Source organism: Leopardus geoffroyi, chromosome A1 (assembly GCF_018350155.1).
Source record: "Leopardus geoffroyi isolate Oge1 chromosome A1, O.geoffroyi_Oge1_pat1.0, whole genome shotgun sequence".
Taxonomy (NCBI): domain Eukaryota; kingdom Metazoa; phylum Chordata; class Mammalia; order Carnivora; family Felidae; genus Leopardus; species Leopardus geoffroyi.
In genome coordinates, this window is record NC_059326.1 from 219786493 (window position 1) to 219810031 (window position 23539).

General features: G+C 34.6%; 1 protein-coding gene across 3 annotated transcripts in view; it reads left to right on the forward strand.

Annotated features, from left to right (window-relative positions):
• LOC123578451 (cadherin-10) overlaps positions 1 to 23539 on the forward strand; it is a 210674-nt gene that overhangs the window by 123714 nt on the left and 63421 nt on the right. For all 3 annotated transcript variants that reach the window (XR_006702391.1, XM_045441328.1, XM_045441334.1), the window contains exons 3-5: positions 11502 to 11796; positions 13302 to 13421; positions 13845 to 14012. Coding sequence is in view for 2 of the 3 variants with exons in the window: in XM_045441328.1 (XP_045297284.1) it covers positions 11502 to 11796; positions 13302 to 13421; positions 13845 to 14012 (583 nt within the window). In the remaining variant the exon portion in view is untranslated. The remainder of the gene's footprint in view (positions 1 to 11501; positions 11797 to 13301; positions 13422 to 13844; positions 14013 to 23539) is intronic.

The window sequence follows — 23539 nt, forward strand, 5'->3', positions numbered from 1 at the left end:
AGCAGGCTCCAGGCTCTGAGCTGGTAGCACAGAGCCCGATGTGGGGCCAGAACCCATGAACTGTGAGATCATGACCTGAGCCAAAGTTGGATGCTTAACTGATTGAGCCACCCAGGTGCCCCTAAATTTAGAATACGTTAAACGTCTATCCCCTCTTCTTTTTTTCTATGATGTTATTGTCATGTACTTTATTTCTACACATCCAAAGACATTACTATTATTTCTTTCTATATATTCAATAATCATTTTTTATATTTATTACATAATTACAGTTCTGGTTCTTTCATTCTCTTCAGAAATTTTATTTGAGATTATTTTCTTCCATCTTGAAAACACTAGTTTCATGTTCCATTTACTGAATGCTCACTGGGGTAAATACCCTTTGTTTTTGTCTGAAATCATACTTATTTCACTTTCCTCTGTGAAGCCTGTTTTTAAGCACAGTGTAGAACTCTAGGTTGCTATTTTCTGTTACTGCTTTAAGATGTCATTTCATTGTATTTTGGCATCCATCATTTCTATTGAGAAAACAGCAATCAGGATTAAAACTTGTTGCTTTGAAGTTCATGCATCTTTTTTTTCCCTAAATACTTTTCTGGTTTTCTCTATATGTCTTCATTTAAAAATGTGACTATAATGGGATTCGTTTGCTTTTACTTTTATTTGTCCTTCTGGAGCTTCTCAGATCTTATTATATCTGTTGGTTGATATCTTATACCAGTTTTAAAAAATTCTTCCCCATTTTCCCTTCATATATAATTTGTGCTGCATTCTCTCTTTTCTCTCTTTCTGGGAATCCAATTTCATGTGTGTTGCAACTTTTGATTTGATTTCACAAGCATCCAATGATCTTATCTATTTTTTCTCATATATTTTCTCTCTGCATTTCAGTTGCTATATACCTAACTTCAAGTTGGCAACCTATTTTTACTTTCTGAAAGACTAATCTTGTGTTTTACTATACGCAATCTGCTGTAAAAACTTTCTATTGATTTATGAAAGCCAGACATTGTATTTTTCATTTTAGAATGCTCTTTTGATTATTTTTATTTCCATTTTTTACCTGTTTTTTCCGTTTTTCCTTACATTTTCAAATATACATTATTACTTTTCGATTTTTTCCCTTAAATACAATATGTTTATTATCTGCCATCTCCTGTTATTCTGTTTTTACCCTTGCATAAGTCACATGATCTTACTTTTTTGCACGTATAGTAACTTTTTATTCTTATCACATATCATGTATAAAGAACTTAAAACCCCCAGAATGGGTCAGTTTTCACTAGAAAGTCTTCTTCATTTATTGGGTTATTTGGTCACCGTGGATGATCATTACTTTTATGTATCAACTTGACTAAAACATGGTGCTCATTTATTTGGTCAGACACTAGTCTAGATGTTTCTATGAAAGTATTTTTAATGTAATTAATATTTATAATCCACAAGCTATAATTAAATCAAACTATTCTTCATAATGTGGGCAGGCTTCATGCAACCAGCTAAAGGCCTTAAGAGTAAAAACCGAAGCTTTTAAGAGAAACTTAAAACTGTAATATAGAAACCTTGCCCGAGTTTCTAGACTGTTGGCCTGACCCAACATTACAACATCAACTGTTACTTCATTTCTGAGGTTTCTTTCTTTCACTACCAATTTCAGACTTTTTAGCTTTCACAATCTCATTAGCCAATTCCTTATCATTCTCTCTCTAGATGGATAGATAGAAAGAAGGAGATATATGGATATAGATTTCCTATTGGTTCTGTTTCTTTGGAGAACCCTAACTAATACATTACCAGAATTCAATCAGGGATTGAGGAAGATAAGGGTAAGTAGCCATTTAGTAAGACTATGTTTACCACTGCTTATTCCTTTTCTGAGAGGGTGAACAATTCAAATAAGAGTGTTTCCTGACTCCTCTGCCCCCAAATTCCATAGTTCTACTCTTCAAAAATTAATCATTTTCTTGAAGCTGCTTCACCCATTGACAGAAATCTCCAGGAGAGAATGAGTGGGGTGTTGTGCCACTTCAGCATTGCACGAAGAACAATGCATGTCCTGCATTATTTCTCCCCATTTGTCAAGGGATCAAGCCTGTACTTATAGACCTTAGAAGCACTGAGAATAACTGTATGTCCCTAAATAAAAAAATATCCCTGCATTCCCTCAGATTCAATTTGACATTCCCTGGAAGGGTTTCAAAGTTCACCTATTTGCCATGGTTTTTCCATTTGAGTCTGAGAACATCAAGTCTCTAAGAATGTGGACAATTCTATTCTGGCTTTCAAAGGCTTTTAGCCTGGACCTTTAGCCATCTACAGACCTATAATTCACCAAATGTCTTATGAGAAGGCATTTGAGGACCTTCATTTCTCTAATATTTTCACTCCGTCACCATGTGAGCTCTAAAACCTCTCCTGTTTTCTTCTTACCCTCTTTTGACAGTCACAGATTTTTGCCTCCAAACCTAGCCCAGAACAGGCACATGCCCAGAACAGGCACATGCCCACAGGGAAAAAGAGCTTCCTGTCTCCAGTTCATTTTTTTACCATTCTCTCCTCCCAAGTTTTAGTCCATTCAGTTCTTGTTGTTCACACAGCAATTTGGTCTTGGCAATACGTTTTCCTTGTCATCTATGGTTGTTCTAGATTTTGTCAGTGGGAATGTTGTACTGTTATTATTGCCTAGCTACCTTATCCTAAGTTAAATTACAGATGTTTACAATGACTTACCTTACAGTTTCAGAGACAAATTTGGATTTGCATTTCTATCCCTAGGTCTTCACTGAAAAATTTAAATTTGTCCCCTGGTAATCTATGTATATATATTTCACTGATGCAACCTTATAGTTAAATGGAATTTGTACTAACTTACAGCCCCCATCTTTTTCAATATAAAGAATAATATTTTCTTTACACACACTTATAATGTAGACTTTTCATTATGGACTTCTACCTTCGTTTCACTCCATTCAGAATATTCATCCTTGCTAAGAAAGTACTACAAAATGAACTCTCTATGCTTCCTATCTGTGGCATTTGATGCTGATATTTATTTATTTCCTTCCGCAGATAAATAACTGTGTATTATGTACTGTGAAATGTTGAATCCAAAAGAATGGAAACTTGGTTCTTATCCTCAAAGGAAATATATTTGTAGTTCCATAAGGACTTATAAAAATAATAGTTCAAAATTAATACAGAGGCTATGAAATTTTATGCATGCAAACACACACACACACACACACACACACACACACACACACACACATACACACACACACACACACATTATAATTGGGCACCAAGAAAGAGAGGTTAATTCAGCCTTACAAAGGAGTCATCCATACAAATGACTATGGATTTTCAGGGTGGATAAATTAGTGTAGTGGGGAAGGAGACAAGTTATAGAGGCATGATATTGTCTGGGAACTAAGTTTCCTCACTTAATGAAGATGTAACAGTCTCTCAGTCAAATGAGCAAACCCTTTTCTGAAGAGAACATCTATCTTGATTTCTCAGTTCCTTTTTGTGTGTGTGGGAAAACACAGAAAGCTGACCTAGAATAGGAGTTTTTAACGTAATGATCTGTGGCCATATATCTGAGGCTATTTGCACTCTTGGATACTGTGTGTATATAACATTGTTTTTTTGTATTTTACACACACACACACACACACACACTTACTTATGTAATTTCTTTTATAGGATAGCATTCATAGCCCTTTTTTGATTCTTATTTAAGCCCATGCCTCAAAATATCCAATGCATGTGAAGATCCAAACCCCTTTTCATTTTTCTTGACCAGAGCCCCTAGAGACGGCAGGCAGCTCCCTGGTCCTTCTCCTCTGGGCTCCCAATCATGTACTTGTTACTCTCTACTTTCAAGATGAAAGCACCTTTACAAGTCTGAGGAACCCAACAGCTTCAAATACTGCCGGCACAGCAAAATCTCCAAAACTTTGAAATCCTAAAATACCACGCTTAAAATTCTCATCACTTTCTTCAATTTACAGTAGATCAATCCAGTTCAGAAAATACTTATTTAAATAAATTCCTTCAAGGCATAGCTATCCTTTAGCCTTTTCCTACTTTTCCCATTCCTATTGTCAGCCTTTGTTGGTGAAAAGGAAGGAGGAAGGGTTCTCAGCTGCCCATGTAACCCATGCATAAGTGACCGTCGGTTTTAATTCTTTTCACCTTATTGATTAGAAATGAAAATCTCTTGGTTTTAATCATTTTGCATTTACTTAACAATTTAGACATGTGTTTACAAAAATCCTGTATTATAAATCTAAGATGCTTAAGAAGACTTCTCCAAGTGGTGGGGAGGAATGAGGTATAAAATGTTGATTTAATTTTCACACCACAAGGGGCTACTTTACATAATTAGGTGATTTTCATAACTATAACAAGGAAAATGTCAGGCTTCTAAAAGAATATGAACCTCTTCTAAAATACTTCCCCAATAACTCTCTTTGGAAAAGATAAACTGGGGGACCAGGGTGGCTCAGTTGTTTGAGCATCTGACTCTTGGTTTTGGCTTAGGTCATGATCTCACAGTTCCTGAGTTCGAGTCCCGCATCTACTGTCTCCCTCTCTCTTTGCCTCTCACCCACTTGTTCTCTATTTCTCTGTTTCTCTCAAAATAAATGAACATTTTTACTTAAAAAAAGAAAGAATAAACTAATACGTCAGACAGAATGTGGCTACGGTTTATTATACATATCATTTAAGTTCTTGAAGCAACTAATGTTCTGTAAACGTGTCTATGGAAAACTTAACTGAATCCCTTCCGTATCATCTTGGTATCTTTACAGTACTAGCAAAAGAATGTACCCAAGTTAAAACACTTTAAGATGTGGGTTAGCTATAGTTCTAGCAGGAGAGGTCATGTCTTCTTGAATTTTATATCACTTTCTGCAAAGAAAGCTAACCTGTTGCAGGGCCTTGAGTAATTTCTAATGGCTTCAAAGAGTGCACCCAGAACTATAAGATGATTCCAGATTAGAATCCCCACTCAGGGTAGTCCATAATCAAAAACAAAACAAAAACAAAACACAACAAAACAAAAATAAACAAACAAACCACACAACTTTCACAGGTTGAACTCTTGGAAGACCAAATGAGAAAAGGAATCCTTAGTTATTGAATCCAGACTCTACCAGAATTTCTCCTCTTGAAGGACATTCTCTAGAGAACCAATGTAGAAAATAAACCACTAATTTTGTTTTTGTTTTTTTTTTACAGACCCTAAGCTATGCAGACATCATTATCCATCCATCATTTAATCCTCTATACTTGCCTCTGGTCCAAGAATGAGATTGTTCAAAAAAGTATTAACTAATATAAATCATATATTTGGTGTATTTTTAAATTAGAATTGTTTTTATAATCCATTTCATTGATAAGCTTTAATTTCTCCTTTCCATTTCTATTTTTGAAGGAAAAATTGTTTCATTGGGATTAGTAAAAATTGGCCATATTTTTCCTACATCACAAATATTAAAATAATGCCCAGTTTTACTCTGTAAACCCCACATAATCCAAATAAGATTTGTCACTCCTCTTCCCTTTTTTTACCCATTCTCAACAAAATGAGTAACTATGTATTTATTTCTGACCAGATTGTATTTACTTGCTTTAACATGCTTTTGGCTGTTTTCTGATGCTAGCCCATCTTTACTACTACTATTTTTTTTGATGCAAATTTGAAGTATTTGATTCAATGTCTTATTTTCCATTTGATACTCTACTACTCATGAGAACAATTAAAGCAAAATGCTAATAATGTTACTACCAGAATAGCACAACGAATTTGCCACATCCTGTATTTTTAAAAAACAAATATAGAATATATTAGCTGTTTGAAGGACTAACAGGCATAAAATTATCACTATTCATTAGAAAATATATTCAACAACTTCTGATACTTTTTTTTTTAATTTTAATTTTTTTTTCAACGTTTATTTATTTATTTTTGGGACAGAGAGAGACAGAGCTTGAACGGGGGAGGGGCAGAGAGAGAGAGAGGGAGACACAGAATCGGAAACAGGCTCCAGGCTCTGAGCCATCAGCCCAGAGCCGACGCGGGGCTCGAACTCACGGACCGCGAGATCGTGACCTGGCTGAAGTTGGACGCTTAACCGACTGCGCCACCCAGGCGCCCCTGATACTTTTAAGTTAATGCACACACACACGAAAAATTGTTAAACTCATATAACAAACGTTACAGTCCTATAAATTCATCAAAATGTATCCTTCAAAGAACTAGTCTAACTGATATAAATATAATTCTAATATAATTTTACAAAGAAAATTCAAATTTTCTCTACTATGTTTTCTCAGTTTTTGAAATAGAACCAAATACCAACAATTACCAGTATCCAAAAAGGTATCAATATTCGGAATGAGAGAGAATCTCACATAGCAATATACATTTCCCTTATCTGGCAGGAATCATAGCTTTCCTGGCGGTGTTGACAGATACGGTTTTTTGCTTTTTAAAACTTACTCTTCATTTTCCTCCAGACAAGGGTGAAACTGTAGGTAAAAACCTTTTATCAGTTATTCTTTTGGTAATAAATTACTTAAATTCCCTGAACTTTATAGACACTTTGATTATTTTTTTATTTCTTTATTTAATGTGAGGAACTGAAAAATAAAAATGAACATAGTAAGAGATAAAGATTCCATGAACATAGCACCTAGCCAAAAGTGTAATCCTAATTTAACTTCTGTGTCATAAAGAAAATAACTGATCATATCTCAGTTTCTTCCTCTTAAAAAAAAATAGATGACCTTAAACTAGATAAGCTACAAGGCCCCTTTTAGCTTACAGACTGTTTTAGACAAATATCTTAAGATGATGCTTTACATGAAATATTAAAAAATTATCAGAAACCTGCCACATTTAAAATGAACAGGCTTTCAGTAAATAATTTTTAGTTAAAATATTTCTTTAAAATCAATGGATTGCTTAGTTTTAATTACTAAGCTACTCAATGCAAGCAAATAGGTTATATAATTCACCACATCTAAACAGAAAAGTTAAATAATAGGAGAATGACTTTTAAATGTGCAACACAGTAGCAGTTGTTCTAGTTTCATTAATTGTCATGTATCGTGCCACGTCCTTTATCTGCTTGTGAATTTACAAGGGACACAGCAGGTTGTGAATTTTTAATAGGCTTCCCTCAAGGAAAGAAAAGGTCAGCATTAACATAAAATTCTTCTTAAAGATTTGTGGCACAAATGTTTCACACAGGAGAACAGGTGTTACAGAGGAACTAAAGCCACAACAATCTGACATTCTTTCTATGTTTAAAGAAAACTTAATGTTTCACATAATAAAATAACACAAGGTCAAATCAATACAAAAGTTATTTCAAAGTGGATGCTGTAAGTGACTTGGCACATGATCCGTAATCCTATTTCTCGGTAACAAAAACCACTAATTTTGTTCAATTAAATATTTAATTGATCCAAGTATTGATACCTAACATCCAAATAAAAAAGGGAAGAGTAATGAGAAAGCTGTCATTGTCAGGACTAACTAATCCTGGTCTGATTTTTATTTAGTAAATGAGTTGTAGTCTGAAATAGAATTTTATTCCACACAAGAAATAAGAAACAGAGACATTATGCCACGGAAAGGGTGGGGAAAATATACAAAAGAAGAGGTAATTAGAATAAAAAAGAGAAATTTAAGAGAAGAGAGGGCACTTAAGCAGGATGATATAATTAAAGAATTTTGTCCACTGGTCTTGTTCTGTAACTGCTAAGGAATCAGTAACAACAGCATACCTGCTGTAAGTTAACTCTTGTCTCTCAAGGGTTTCAAACCAGCGTTTCAATCACTCAGGTTTCAGGAGGTCTAGAAATGTATCTCTCTGCCTTATAGTAAATATTTGTTTTAGTTTCTTTACTGGTCCAGTTGCCAAATATGTTTGGTTAAATAATATTTTGGTAAACATAGGCCAATTTTAAGCCCCCAAATATGATCATTTTGGCCCTTTATTCTAATGTCAGCATTCCTTAAACAAGAAGATACTTTGCAGAGCCTGGGTGGCTCAGTTGGCTTAGCACCGACTTTGGCTCAGGTCATGATCTCACAGTTCGTGGGTTCAAGCCCTGCGTCAGGCTCTGTGCCGATAGCTCAGAACCTGGTGCCTGCTTTGGATTCTGTGTCTCTCTCTTTGTCCCTCCTCTGCTCGCACTCTGTCCCTGAAAAATGAATAAACTTAAAAAATTTTTGAAGAAAAGATACTTTTTTTTAATGCAATCTCTCTAATGGTTTAAGAAAAAATGCATTGTAAACCTGGCTTCTTAAGACCAAAACTTATAAATGCATCGGTCTGATTTTTTTCTGTTAAATATGAGAAAATTAGAAATCCTTTTCATTTTGGTTCTCCAAATCACTGTCCAGCTTCTAACCCTCATCTCTTTGATCTCATTCTACCATGTTAGATTTCCTAATCCAATGGAAACTCCCACAGTATGTGATCCAATTCCAGGATTTATGTTCTCTTTCTGTAGTATAAGTTAAGGTAAAAATCCTGCTGTGATTCATATTCTAAAACTGAACTTCAGAATAATTAAGAGATCCCCATTCTAGCATTTTCTTTTGCATGTCTAACTGATTAGAATGGCAGAACTGGTGTCAATGATTCCCATCTTGCTGTATATCCTTTCCCACTCCGAATCTATATTCTATATTCATCTAGTATTCTGTACACTTTGTAAAATGCAAAAAAAAAAAAAAAATCCAAGTGTATACCTCTAGTCATTCTTTATTTGGTAGTTTAGGTGTTAGATGCTGTAGGAAATCTTCACACACAGCAGTGGGCCTGTGAATTTCTCTTACACACAGCATTTGGATTTTCCATAGCAATAGAATGGAATCATTGATTTACTTTTAGAAGTACTTGATTCCTATGAGAGTAAACACATATTCCTCAATTAAAATTGTTGAATGGGTAGGCAGTAAAAATCACAACTGTTTACTACAAATCACAAAGTTATCTGAACAAATGATTGATAATATCATAATCTTTTCTTGAACTCTTTCGATTCCTAGGCAGAATAAGAGCTATGCAATGCTTGTCTGCTGTGTGGGAAATTTCCACTGTTGCACATTCATGTCATTGGAAAGTTTCGTGGAAGCTATGTGTGTTTCCAATTACTAAAAAGCATCAATCTTGCAATTTATTGAGAGTGGTTCCCTGGACAACACAGTCATATGTTACTTCTGAGGGCTTTTTAGTTAAAAGCAGACATTTCTTGAGTTTTTCAACCTTACCTTATTGTTTGTGAATAGCAAAAATGCAGTAAAAAAATATTTGTCATCTGGCTTCTCTCTTTCTTTAAAGTACATATCCATTTGGGTTTCTTTCCCGATATATCTATAATAATGAGTTATTTGTCCAGGAATCAGAAAAGATTACTGATCCAAATTTGATGGCTAAAGGCTAATTACTAAAAACCATTAACTAAAGGGAAGACTGCCTTTATTTATTTATTTATTTATTTATTTATTTATTTAATTTATTTAGAGAACGAGCACCTGAGAGTGGGGGAGGGGCAGAGAGAGAGGGAGAGAGAAAATCCCAAGCAGGCTCCATGCTGTCAACGTAGAGCCACACATGGGGCTCGACCTCAGGAAATTATGACCTGAGCTGAAATCAAGAGCTGGACACTGAACTGACCAGGCACACGTGCGCCCCAAGAGCAGACTGCTTTTGTAGACCCAATAATACCAGTAATACAATATATTATCTGTATGTGTGTGTTTTAAAACATATATTTAACCTAACAGTTTTATGTTCATGTAAAAATGTTGTCACAGCCAAGTCATTGACATAAGCTCCGAAAAAGAAAAAAAAAGCCTTTCAAATAATATAAGCCTGCTTTAAATAGAAAATAATCAGTTTAATATTTCTACATGAAATTAGATGAAAATGTCTGTTGATGTAAATAAATACCAAACATTATTTAGATAAACATCTAACTCTAATTTTTGCGTAATTGAAAGATATTGTCTCCAGTTTTTAATTTTTAGGCTGCACATCAGTGTGTCTATTCTATCTTACGACTACATTTTATATGAATACTTAAAAAAATGTTTGTGATGATTCCTAAATTATAATAAATGCCTTCTAGAAGTTTAGAAAATCTGCACATTGTTTTCATATTTCTTATCTGCTATAAAAACAAAATAAAAATTGTAAACATATCTCTTATTGCAAATAATCCAACTGTGAGCCCAGCATAGAAACTGTTTATTGGTTGGGTGGTTCAATTAAAGAAAAACTTATAATCCTTGTGTTGTACAAAGCCATGCTTGGTCCCTCCTACATGTTAGCCCAGGATGCAGGGTAAGAATTTCATGGAGAGCAGGGGATATTCACATCTAGAGCCCGCACATCTACTCCCAGGTAATACTCAAGGTACTTGGGACCCATTATTTCCTGCCCAAACATCCCTGAGCTTGCTTCTAGGTCCAGGGAAGCTCTCTCCTCCTTGTCAGTCACCCAAAGACCAGACTTACCAACTGTTATATGCATCCCTAACCTCTGGGGGCAGTCCTAGGGAGTATCTGTTAAAATACAATATAGATGGAATTTGCCCACGAAAACCTGGAATCCTAGGTAGCATTTACACTGGGATGGGTTGTGCACTGGGCTGAGATGCCCACATGAATGCCTGCAAAGCTCTTTGACGTGAGTGGATTCTGGATGATTAATGTTGTGGGCATAGGCAAAGAAACAGACTCGCTTAGCATTGTCTTGTTCCTGCACAAAACTTGTTTGAGGTTTTTAGGAAGATACATTTGGCAAGGTAGGAGACTATATAAGACATATATGATTGTAGAATTTATTAACTTGGTTTATAATATTAGAATACATAAATATCTATTTGTACTCTTTTTCTGAGTTTCAAAAATATCTGTGGGCAGTCTCTCTCTCTCTCTGTTTGTATGAACCAAAAAATAATGCATAGTGCTTCTAACATAGGAGCTATACCTCGTACACCTTTGCCTTTCTTACAGTTAAGCTATCACTAATTCTCCAATGGAAATGCAATAATAGTAAGTTTATAAGAATTTCCTAAATAATAGGAGAATAAGAGAATTTTCCGCTCAAGAAAGAAATGCGAGAAGAAATGTTTACAGAAGCATATCAAGACCAATGACATAGCTTTGTCAGGATTTAATTGCCTATGAAAATGGTTATTTGCAAAGCAAAGTGAAGGGGGGAATTGTGTTTGGTTTATTTTTATTACTTTTTCGCATTTAAAGTAAAAATCACACTGGTACGTGAAAGACTAGCCTTGCTGTTTAAGATATACAGGTGAGTGTGTTCATACTTATTCAAGTCACATTTCAAGAACTAAGATAACTGACCCCATTATTCAGTGATGGGACATAAGAGACTGTTTGAATTCTTTCAGCATTATGTACTTTTAGGCATTATCATGGATATGCTCTTTTTTATTTCCCTTAGCTTCATTCAGACCAAGATAAAGGAGACGGATCACTCAAATATATTTTATCTGGAGATGGAGCAGGTACTCTTTTTATTATTGATGAAAAAACAGGTGACATTCATGCCACAAGAAGAATTGATAGGGAAGAAAAAGCCTTTTATACTCTGCGTGCACAAGCTATTAACAGAAGAACTTTGAGACCAGTAGAACCAGAATCTGAGTTTGTGATCAAAATCCATGATATCAATGACAATGAGCCAACGTTCCCAGAAGAAATTTATACAGCGAGTGTTCCGGAAATGTCTGTTGTAGGTAAGTTAATTTATAGGAGTTATCATGGTATGTAAAAAGTATACAAAATAATTACCAGAAATTTTTAAAATGCTATGATCAGTTAATTGACATTTTTGAGTCCCTCCTAACAGTACTTATTTAATTTCCTCATGTCGGAAATGAGTTAGAAACAAAAGAAGAATCATTTTTTACATGCCATGGATTTGTAAATCTTTGCAAATAAGTAGATATTTCCTTTAAAAACCAATGAAAATATCATTAAAATTTAGTAGAAAATTATGAAAATATAATATCTTTGTCACATGGATTTGTGTAACAGCTAGGTAAAATTCTGACCCCAAATATATTGTAAGCACATTTAGATAAGTATAGATGTAATATAGTCTTCATATACATTCTCTAGTTATAATTTGCCTAAAGACTTTGTCTGGTTTATCTAAATGATACAAAAGGTGGAAATGATTAGATTATCTAATTCATATTATTTTAAAACATATTTTTCTTATAAGCATAATCCTGCTGATATAAATCTCTTATTCAAACAAACTAGTGGAAATCCACAATCACATACTGATATAGAAATACAGATTTAGGCTGTAGAATCTGTAAGATGGAAGGCATGAAAAAGCTAGAAGTATAACACTCAAGATAATGGAACTTTCTTTTTCAATGGATATAAACAGAAGTTGTTATTTGTAAGCAAAGAAAGTTAAGATTGCCTTATTTTTTTATTAAGTAGAGAATGACAAAAAACAAACATCAGGAAACAAAGGTAACATTTTTTTGGAGATAGATATTTAGATTTGGTAGAATAAATTTATTCCTCAAGCATGGGAGAAGTCATATAAACCAATGCAATAATTCTGTTTCTTTTCTTTTAAGTTACAATGGCACATTTTCAACTCTGCATTTCTCAAAAGCATTGTTCTGGGATTATTATTTAATATTTACTTCACTAAATCCCGAGGACTTTGGCAATTGCTTTATGATAAAGCTCTTTTCTTATATCTTGAACTTTATTAAATAGCTTTTAATAGTTCATGGAACTTGGGATCCTCTTGGATTGTTTCTAAATTTAGAATTTAATCTATTCATAAAATTGTATTCTAGAGCAGATGTTAATTATTTTATAGTCAATTAGTGGAGAGGAGGAAAGAGGAGCACACCTACTCCTTTGTGATCAGATATGCCCTTTACATGAAACAAATCTATTATGTGAAAATGAATTTTAATATCAAACCTCATCATATGTAAAGTAACTGCATTTATTATAGTCTGATACATTGTAGCATTATCTACAGGTGCATAAAAATATACCTGTTGGCTAATTAAATATGTAACTGAATTCAGAGTTTTCCTGTAATAACAACACTATATGTATGATTTTCATGTCAATTATATAGAAATGTTTCTTTAAGAGGTCATTATTAAAGCCAAAAATCATTCAAGTCTTCCATGAAAACCAGTGCTTTTGCTCCTCCTTCTGGTGCTGTGCAGAACTAAGCTGAATTTGGATACTTCAGGTACTTCCGTGGTGCAAGTCACAGCTACAGATGCGGATGATCCTTCCTATGGGAACAGCGCCAGAGTTATTTACAGCATACTTCAAGGGCAGCCATATTTCTCTGTGGAGCCTGAAACAGGTCAGGAATCGTGAATCAGTTGTTACTTTAAGTCATTATGATCTTTTCAAGTAGAAAAAAGGTGGGAACAATAAGACAAGCATTAACATTACTGCTTACAGAAGAGGGATGATATCACACTTAAAGACATGAGAATTTAAGTGAAATGACTGAGTGAGCTAACGGAAAGAGACCTGGCTTTATGTTTTTTGCATATGGGTTTAGGTCACTATATAGTCAATATGTATTCTTTAGGTAACAGAAAAACCGCACAAATTGTAAAATATTTCCACTGAATCACTTTCATGATTTCTAGACAATAAAAATTAATAGCAAAGATATATTCTGTCTTTCAAAAAACCCTAGATGTATAATATGTGGTCTTAATCAACTAATATTTGAAACTTTAATGAGGATAACAAAAGTTTTTTTTTTTTCTTCCAGGTATCATCAGGACTGCTTTACCAAACATGAACAGAGAAAACAGGGAGCAGTACCAAGTGGTAATCCAGGCCAAAGATATGGGCGGCCAGATGGGAGGCTTATCAGGGACCACAACGGTGAACATCACACTGACAGATGTAAATGACAACCCACCTCGCTTCCCCCAGAGTAAGCTGCCTTTAATGGTCTTTCCACATGGCAAAAGCTTTAGACTAAAAAGAGAAAAGATATGGAAAAGGTAGTTGTCAATCATTTAATTTTAAAAACATTGAAAATGTGCTACAAAAGTGAAGAAAAAAAAAGGTCCGTATGCTGATGCATTCACTGTTACTGAAATGTAAAAAAAATATATTTTGGATATATTTCATTTAGAAATAGGGATCTATGGATGATCACAAAACCTGTCCATAAATATGCTCTGCATCCATGACTACAATCCAAGAACTATTTCTTTCAGTTCGCAAAAAGAAATGATGTTTTATTGGAAAACAAAGTCATACTTCTACAATGAATGTGTTTACTTCCACCTAGAATTTAATAAGAAGGATCTTAACTTGAGGGTAACATTTTTCAGTAAAATATCTAATTTGTCATATTATGAGGACTTAGTCAGAAAGGGCTACATAGCCAAAACATAACAAACTATTCAGACTTACATTTAATATCGCTGTGTCAGACTTACAGTTACTCTCTCTGTGTTTGGAATGGTAATCATTCTAAAACATTTTGTATTCCTGACCTATTTAGTTATAAAACACTAAATCTCTTTAGTGATAATGTCATGTATTTGGATCTATTTTTGTTATAAAATGAACTCTTCAAGTTCTCAAAATAGATCAAAAATAGGTTAAGAACCGTTAGCTTCTGACCATATAACACGTGTATTTATTCATGTGTTATACACATGAATCCCTTTTTTATACAAATTTGTATAGACATGCAATTAGAGTGGGTGATGTTAGATCTGAATGGGCACCCCCAAGTATCAGACAATTTCCTGCTCATTGGAAAAATCCTGTACTTTAAGATGGAATTTTATGTTGTTAGAAATGTGGCATAAAATGCAGGTTGTAGTATCTTTGTCATTATTTTTTAGCATTTTTTGTGTGTTCACTTCTAAGTTGATCTCCCAATTCTAGTTTGATTTTTGGCTTACGTACTTTTGGGAGAAATTATTAAAATGTAGTTTTTTGTGATATTTATATTTTTACACTAAAGACTATAATGCAGAAGGAATCATGGTCTAAGAATTTGTTGCATTATTTTGACTGTTTCAAAGAAATTTACCTCTTTTCCATGTTATTTTTATCTAACTTTGATGAGTAAAAATAGTGTATGATTTGAATTGATTTGTCTAAAATCTTGTGTGTAGAAAAATTATAACATTCACATAGAATGTTTTTTGAGCACAGTAATCACTTATTTATTATTCATGATGATTCTTTTGCTAAATATTAAGGAATGTCCCCATTAGGTCTGCCATTGTGGTGTTTGGCTCCAAACAGAGAAAAGGGTATTTCTTTATGCTCTTTTCAAACAGACTACAGCTCCAATTACCTGTAGCATCAGCAGGAAAAAGGAAAATAATAATCCCTATTATTTCTTCTCAAACAAATCTGAAGACATGCTTAGTGGCATTAAAATTCAACTTTCACATTTTGTATATATTTCTGACCACCTCTTAACCTGAACTTGTTACCAGGAGAATTAACATGCAAATCCAGTAGAATAAACCATAACTAATTAATCACATTATCCACAAGAGGCAAAAATATTCCTTTAAAAAAGTATTTTTTAAGTCAATAATAAATGACCACTAAGAGGACTATGATATTTTAAATGCTCAGGAACATATATACACATGTCAAAAATGCAGTTCATTTAAAAATGATAATCCAGGGGCGCCTGGGTGGCGCAGTCGGTTAAGCGTCCGACTTCAGCCAGGTCACGATCTCGCGGTCCGTGAGTTCGAGCCCCGCGTCGGGCTCTGGGCTGATGGCTCAGAGCCTGGAGCCTGTTTCCGATTCTGTGTCTCCCTCTCTCTCTGCCCTTCCCCCGTTCATGCTGTGTCTCTCTCTGTCCCAAAAATAAATAAACGTTGAAAAAAAATTTTTTTTTAAATGATAATCCAATAAAGGAAATTAATAGATTCTAATTAAGCACAAAAATCAGATATTTGAAAGATAATAATGTCCAATGAAAATTCATTTTATTATTTTTTCATCTACTATGATACCTTTATTAATTCACTTGATAATTTTTTCCTTTGCTTTTGTTCAGTCAGAATTTATGATTGGCATCTGACAGATACATTACACAAGCCCTGATATAATTATAATAGTAGTGATGATGATGATGATGATGAAATATTGATAATAAAAAGAAGCATCAACATAACACATTTTCTGAATAACATGTTTTTTGGACACTGTACCAAGTTATTGATTGGCCTACTGTTATTTGATCACAATAACTCATTTAGGTCAGTATTATGATCCCCATTTTACAAATGAGAAAACAAAAGTTCTAGATGTTAAGACGAAACTCCAAGTAATGCAGAGTAGGGTTGAAATCCATGTCCAAATCCAGATGTATAGCACAACACATTTAGAGGAATTGTAGAGCACCTTGTATCTTGCCTCATTATTTTTTAATTATAGCTAGGAACATAATTTGTGGATTTTTATTTTCTCAATTATATTTTCTGCAATGAATATTTGCAACCATATCTTACTATTGGGAACATTCAGTCATGGCAATTAGAATACCACTTGATAACCTCAGTCATCTAATATCCAGAAAACTAGTTTTTAATTTCCAATATCATTTCATTAAATAGCTAAGATTTGGAGACAGTTCCACAGTTTATGAAGTCTTTCATATGTGGCATAGCATTGAGAACTCAGAACTAACCTATGTAGATCCCTTGTTAGTATTATTATACTCAATGCATGGAAAAAGTAAAGGAGATTCAGAGTGGCAATGATAAAGACAACAAGCCAATGCTGCCTAGTTGAAATATAATGCAAACCAAAATTGTGTGCCACGTACGTAATCATAATTTTTATCAGCCATCTAAAAAAGTTAAAAGAAACAGGAGAATATATTTTAAACATATATTTTCTTTAGCCTAATAGTGTCCTTTAGATATGTCAATATAAAACTGAATTCAGGTATTTTATATTCTTTGTTACCATAATTCTTTGGAATACCCACTTAGATCATGTATTTTCCAGTTGCGTCAAGTCTCAATTCAGACTAACCACATTTCCACTCGATCACTGCATGGAGTGATTCTGCATGAGTCCCAGTGGTGTCTTCCTCACTTAGTAGCTTTTTCATGTTGGTCAGTTAAACCAACCCTTCTGTTTTTCAGTGACAACGAATAAACTTGGATAGCAGTGCATACTCCATGGTAGAGTGTAAGACTAAATAATTCAACACCTATGAAACACTTGACCCAGTGGCTGGCACCAGCGTATTTATGTGCTCAGTAATGTTGATTTGTTCAAGTGCTGCTCTATTACTATTATTAGTCAATATTATAAAAGTGGCCTCAGAACTTAAACTTGCATGCAGATGGGCTGATCCAAATTCCGTATTTCCCAATATGGTCCATCTGTGAAAGATAAAACTCTCAGTCATTTGGAAGGGACAGTGAAAGATGAAAACTCAGATGTCCTGCTTCATTGTTTAGCTTATTTTATTGTGTGGATCTATAACAGTCATTCCCCATCAGGGACAATTTTGCCACCCCAGAGAACATTTGGCAATGCTTTGAGACATTTTTGCTTGTCTCAGCTGGTGGCTTCTACCAGCATCTATTGGGTAGAAGATAGGAATGCTCTGAACATCCTTACAATTCATATGACAGAGAATAATTTGGCCCCAAATGCCACCAGTGCTGCAGTTAGGAAACTTTGATGTGTTATATGAGGATCTGTTCAAGTGAAATAATAAATTTATTTATCTGACAATATTTATTGAAAACACACTGTGTGGCGCCTGGGTGGCTCAGTTGGTTAAGCGGCCAACTTTTGATTTTGGCTCAGGTCATGATCTCACAGTTGTGAGATGGAGCCCCCACCTCAGAGCCGCCTTGGGATTCTCTCTCTCGCCTTCTGTCTCTGCCCCTGCCCCACTTGTGCATGCACATGCTCATGTGCTCTCTCCCTCAAAGTAAATAAACATTAAAAAAAAAATGCTTGTACCAAACACTATTTTAGAAATTAGATATATGAATGTTGTCAACAAAGGGTCCTGGTTTTTATCCCTATGACCTTTCATTACAGTAGGTGAGGTCATAACTTATCAGACATAAGTAAAAATATATATATGCAAGGTGTTGACTCAGTCATGGATAAAAAGAGGAACATGTGTGTGCCAAAGGGAAGAGTAGGGGAAGATCTCATTCAGGAGGGGATATTTTATCCAAACATGGCAAGACGAAAAAACTTAGCCATATAAAGAGATGTGAAAATCCACCAAGCAGAGTTAACACCATGTGTGAGACCCTGAGATTGGAAATTGAGTGATTATGTCAAGAACCAAATACCAAACAGGAATAGGTTGGTGGGAGATTAGATTAAAAAGCTCTACATTCCCAGGAGCATTGACAATAGCAAATTTTTATTGGTATTAACAAACATATAACTGTGTTCCTGACCTAAGTTATCATCACGGTCCTGTGCTTTTAGAAGTATACAGGTAGGTGAACATTAATATAATATGGGTGCCCAGCTTAGTGTGATTCTAAAAGAGAGGCAATGGATTAGAAGGTTAGGGGCACCTGAAAACCGAGTTCTAAAAGTATTTTCTGCTCTTTTGCTCTAGATACTAACTTGTATTTTTCAGTCTCAAAAAGATACTCTATTGAATATTTTCACAATCCTGCATTATATCAAGTGACGTAATTTTTAAAATAATAAGGGAAAAAATCTATTGCTTACCTTTCACTGACAGGTACTATGTTTGTACCTAAGTGTATGAACATTAATGTCTTGATTCTTGATTATGAGTCGTATATTGTCTAGCAATAGAGAGAATATATCAATAGGAAATCATGTGTAATGAAGGAACTATGCACAGAATGCAATGGGCATACAGAATAGTAGCACTTATCCAAATTGGGGGGAGGGGTGAAGGTATGAGTACATCATTTACCGTGGAAGCTTTTTGGGGGAATTTATCTCTTGATCTAAGTCTTTTCTTACAACTACTGTATGCCATAAAGATAGAAAAAGATGAAGAGTTCACAAAGTTGGGAATTAGCAAAATCTAATTTATGAAAGGGCATATTCTGTGCAGGAAAAACAAATGATAAAGGACATGCTTCAAAGTGGTGATGAAGATTCTTTGGTGATAAAAATGATAGATGCTTTTTTTTAAATATATATTTTTGATGTTTATTTTTGAGAGAGAGAGAGGGAGAGAGAGACAGAGTGTGAGTGGGGTAGGGGCAGAGAGAGAGAGGGAGACACAGAATCCAAAGCAGGCGCCAGGCTTCGAGCTGTCAGCACAGAGCCCAGCGTGGGGCTCGAACTCACCAACTGTGAGATCATGACCTGAGCCAAAGTTGGACGATTAACCGACTGAGCCACCCAGGCACCCCTGAAATAATAGATGCTTTTAATGTTTGCTTTTCTGTAGCTTCTATTTTTATATGTTTTTGTAACTTGATAATGCCAAAACAAAACAGAATAACAATGGAAAGGACAAAAGTGACAATTACTTCCAAAAAGTCCAATTAAATCAGCACTGGATAGCAGCTATTGGAATTTACATAATGGGAGTAATTGCAGATGATCTTTCCCAATTGGTTTTCGTTGAAATTATTTTGTAAGAAGCTGGAGGATATTAAGTTGAGGAATAAAAGAAGAACAGGAAGAAGACTGAAGAAATAATGCCTGTACTTTAAGAAGTAAGATGAATAAGAAAATAGACAAACAATGTAGTAGTTAGAAAGAAATCTTGAATTAAATGTGGTTTAGTAGGTAATTTCTTAAAGTTTCCTATGGCCCAGACACAAAGTGGGAATGAGGCCACAATGGCCAACAAAGGACCTGAGCTCCTAGTTGAAGATGCAGACAATAAAGTGATAGCTACAGGAACATAATGTGATGTCTGGTTGTGTGGTAAGTGTTGTGAAGAACATAAAGCAGGTAAGGGGCTAGATAATGGCAGGGGTGCTATTTTAGGAAGGATGAGTAGGGGAGGCTTTTCTAAGGAGACCTGAGTAATTTTAGGAACTGAAAATGCATACAATTAGACAATTTAGCTTCCCTAATCATAGGTCCTACATATACAATACTTAGAGGGTTAACAGTTAATAAATAAGGTCAGGGGCCCACAGGTGGCTCAGTCAGTTGAACATCTGACTCTTGATTTAGGCCAAGGTCATGATCCCAGGGTCATGGGATCGAGCCCCATGTCAGGCTCTGTGCTGAGCATGGAGCGTGCTTCTCTCTCTTCCCCTCCCTCTACTCCTCTCCCCTGCTCATGCTGTCAATCTCTGTCTCTAAAATAAAAGTAAATAATTTAAAAAATGATAAAAATAAATAAATACAGTCACATATGTAAAATGTCTTCAATAGTAACTGCAATATAATAAGTTCTTGATAAAACTCGATTTCCTCCTCTTCCCTTTTCCTTCTTCATGAGTGTATCTAATGTTTCTGATCTTATTCCTTTCCTGTCTCTGATGTTGTGCTGCTGTTCTTTTGTGGCCAACCAAAGATTAAATAGAAGTGCCTTAAGCCTGGAGAGACCTGTAACCTCAGTGGCCAGAACAAAATGAATGTGCGTACCTCATACAAACGAATGAATACTTTCATGAATGAGGACTCCAGAGCCTGTTTTTCTGCTTTCCAACCAGTCAGATGTTCAGTGGTCCTTGTATGGTGCTGTTTCATTGTGCTAACCCAGAACATATAACACTTCCTCACCTGAAATCTAAGCTTCTGGTATCCTGCTTGAATACTTTAGTCTTTTTCATTCCATATCCTTTTTTCTTTCCCTAAAATAAGAAAAACAAAATAGACTCCATGGAAAAGGTCTTTTAAAAATATTAAATTACTGCAACTTGATCTCTGTGGGATTTGGAAAAATCAACTGGGACAAAAAGATTTATGTCCAATGACTTTAAAAAAAAAATCTGTGGGAAAATGTTACAATAACTGATTTTCATCCTGACCAGAGTAAATGATTAAGAAATATCTGATCTGCAGAACCCAGTATCTTTGCCTTGATATAGCAGAGAATGTTATATCATAAGACTCTCAAATCTATTAAAAACAAAAATAAAACAAAACAAAATAAACATCTAGAAGGTAAGTTCAGGATTAGGGAAAAAGCATTTACAAAAGCACTTATGCAGATGGTCAGGGTCCCAACCAGCCAGCTGGTGCTGGGGACTTGGATCTAGTTCTTGAATGGGACAGTAGTTCACTAGAACTCAAGAAGAAGGAAGGCAGCTAAACCTCTGAGACCCTGGCAAAAACTCCAAACCACAAATGAGACAAGTCTAGGGAACAGCTCAAGACCACAGCTCTTTATTCACATTTAGCTGCTTTCCCACACATCCTATCACAGACAACAAAAGACAGAGAGTAGATTATTTTCGCATCTCCTAACTGTAGGTGTGAGCTCCTGAGAAAACCAGCTCTCATGGAACCATGCCTCTAGTCTACTTAACATTGAGTCACAGACATGTTTGCACCAAGCTTAGGTGGACAAGTGGGAGTCAGGAACCAGTAACTAGTACATTTATGCAATGTTGAATGAGCTGAAATTCTATGAAGGGGAAAAATTTATAAAATGCAAACAAATTGGGTGATAGTTTTATTTGTATTTATTCTTGATTCTCTTAAGTTTTAGGGCATTATGTGTGTAGATAATCATCAAATCTATGAGAATTTGATATGATGTTTATTATCTCAGTTTCCAGATCTATCCCAAGTACACTCAAAAGAGTGAATTTATATTTGTCCACTATATTTTTTGCCATGTATTATTAAGGACAGTAACAAAAATCAGTTCATTGGGTTGTTAGTTCTGAAAATTGACACAGAATTTCTCCTTTATAGGAAAGTTTTTATTAAGATAAATAATAGGTAATAAGACACTTTCAGTGTACAAATAAACTTAATAAGACCCTAATTTTCTGAATGTTCAGAAATCTCTTTATATTCTCTCAAATTGTATCTAAAGATTATACACAACTATAGCCAATTGAGAAATAATAGCAAACAATTCTAGAATCACTCAGAGCCCTAAAAAGATATCATATGTATATTTATGTGTTTTATCTAAATGACCTAGATTGGACACTGACTGACTTTATTTAGCCCATTAAATTACATAAATATGGGTTATCCAGTTTGCCTAAATTTCAAAACAGCAGTATAAAAATAATAGTAATAAGCACAGTGTTATAGCATGTACTGAGAACTATAAAATACAAAAAAAAACCCTCATTAAGTCTTCACAATATCTATATAACATTATAGCATAATTGCCTCCTCCTTTTTATTAGTTAAAAAAAACAGATATGTGTAAACTTAAGTTACTTGTTCAAAGTCTTATAACTGGGAAATAATTTAAAGTCAGATTGGGGATCGAGGTTCTTTGGCTCAAAAATCTACACTTCTAACCACTACACCAAGAAAGAAATTGGTACATGAAAGACTGTCTTCTTTATCTTCCCTGGATCATTTTGCTTTTCATTAATTCCATGATTCACTACTTGTTTGTAGATTATACAGATAACTTTAGATATGGTATACTAAATTCTTGAAAAGTCTATGCATTTGCTACAAATAGGGAAATGAAACCTTTATAGGTTGGTGCTTTTGCAATTCCCAGGGACCAAACATGACTGGTTGTTTTGTTTTGTTTGTTTTGTTTTTTGGTCCTTATACTTTGTATTTGTCCTTATACTCCTTGGACAGATAAATAAACAGGTTTGCATCAGACAAGGTCTTTCAAGGAAATGTCTCTATGATATACGTAGGGATTTAAGACCTGTACATTCAGTGAGCTGTGAGACTACCGTAATCCCTGCCTGGTACAAGAGAGATTTGATTTAATAAGTGCTGATTTTTCCTTTGTAAATAGAGTCAACCTCTTCTCTACTGGGGATTCTAAGGTAATGTAGGCCTCAGGCTGATCTGCATATTTTAAAATTATCAAGCACATTTCAACTAGAGCACATTTCAACTAGAGCAACAGTCAGGTATGTCCCAAGGAAGATGCTTTAGCCTGAGAAAGAAGGAATGAAATTTAAAATATCTCTTTTTCCCTTTTTCATTGTCTAGGAAAAAAATACCTTTATATTCCTTAGAACTGTTCTATAATTTTTATTGGTTAGAGATAACTATGATTTTTACTGTGACCACCAAAATATTTGTAGGATTCTTCCCTATGGTTCCAATGTCTACAGTTTATAATAATTACAAAGAAATGGTGTTGTAAAAGCATTCCTTGATTTATAAAATGTTGAATGAAGTCATACAGTGTGGGCAGGAACTATGCTAGTAAATAATAATAAATTAATAAAGAGAGATACAAGATACAGGATACATCCACAAATGGTTGTATTTTGAAGGGTATAGACACAAACTCTCCCTTTCCTGTGTCCTCTCTCTCTCTCTCTTTCTCTCTCTCTCTCTCTCTCTCTCACACACACACACACACAC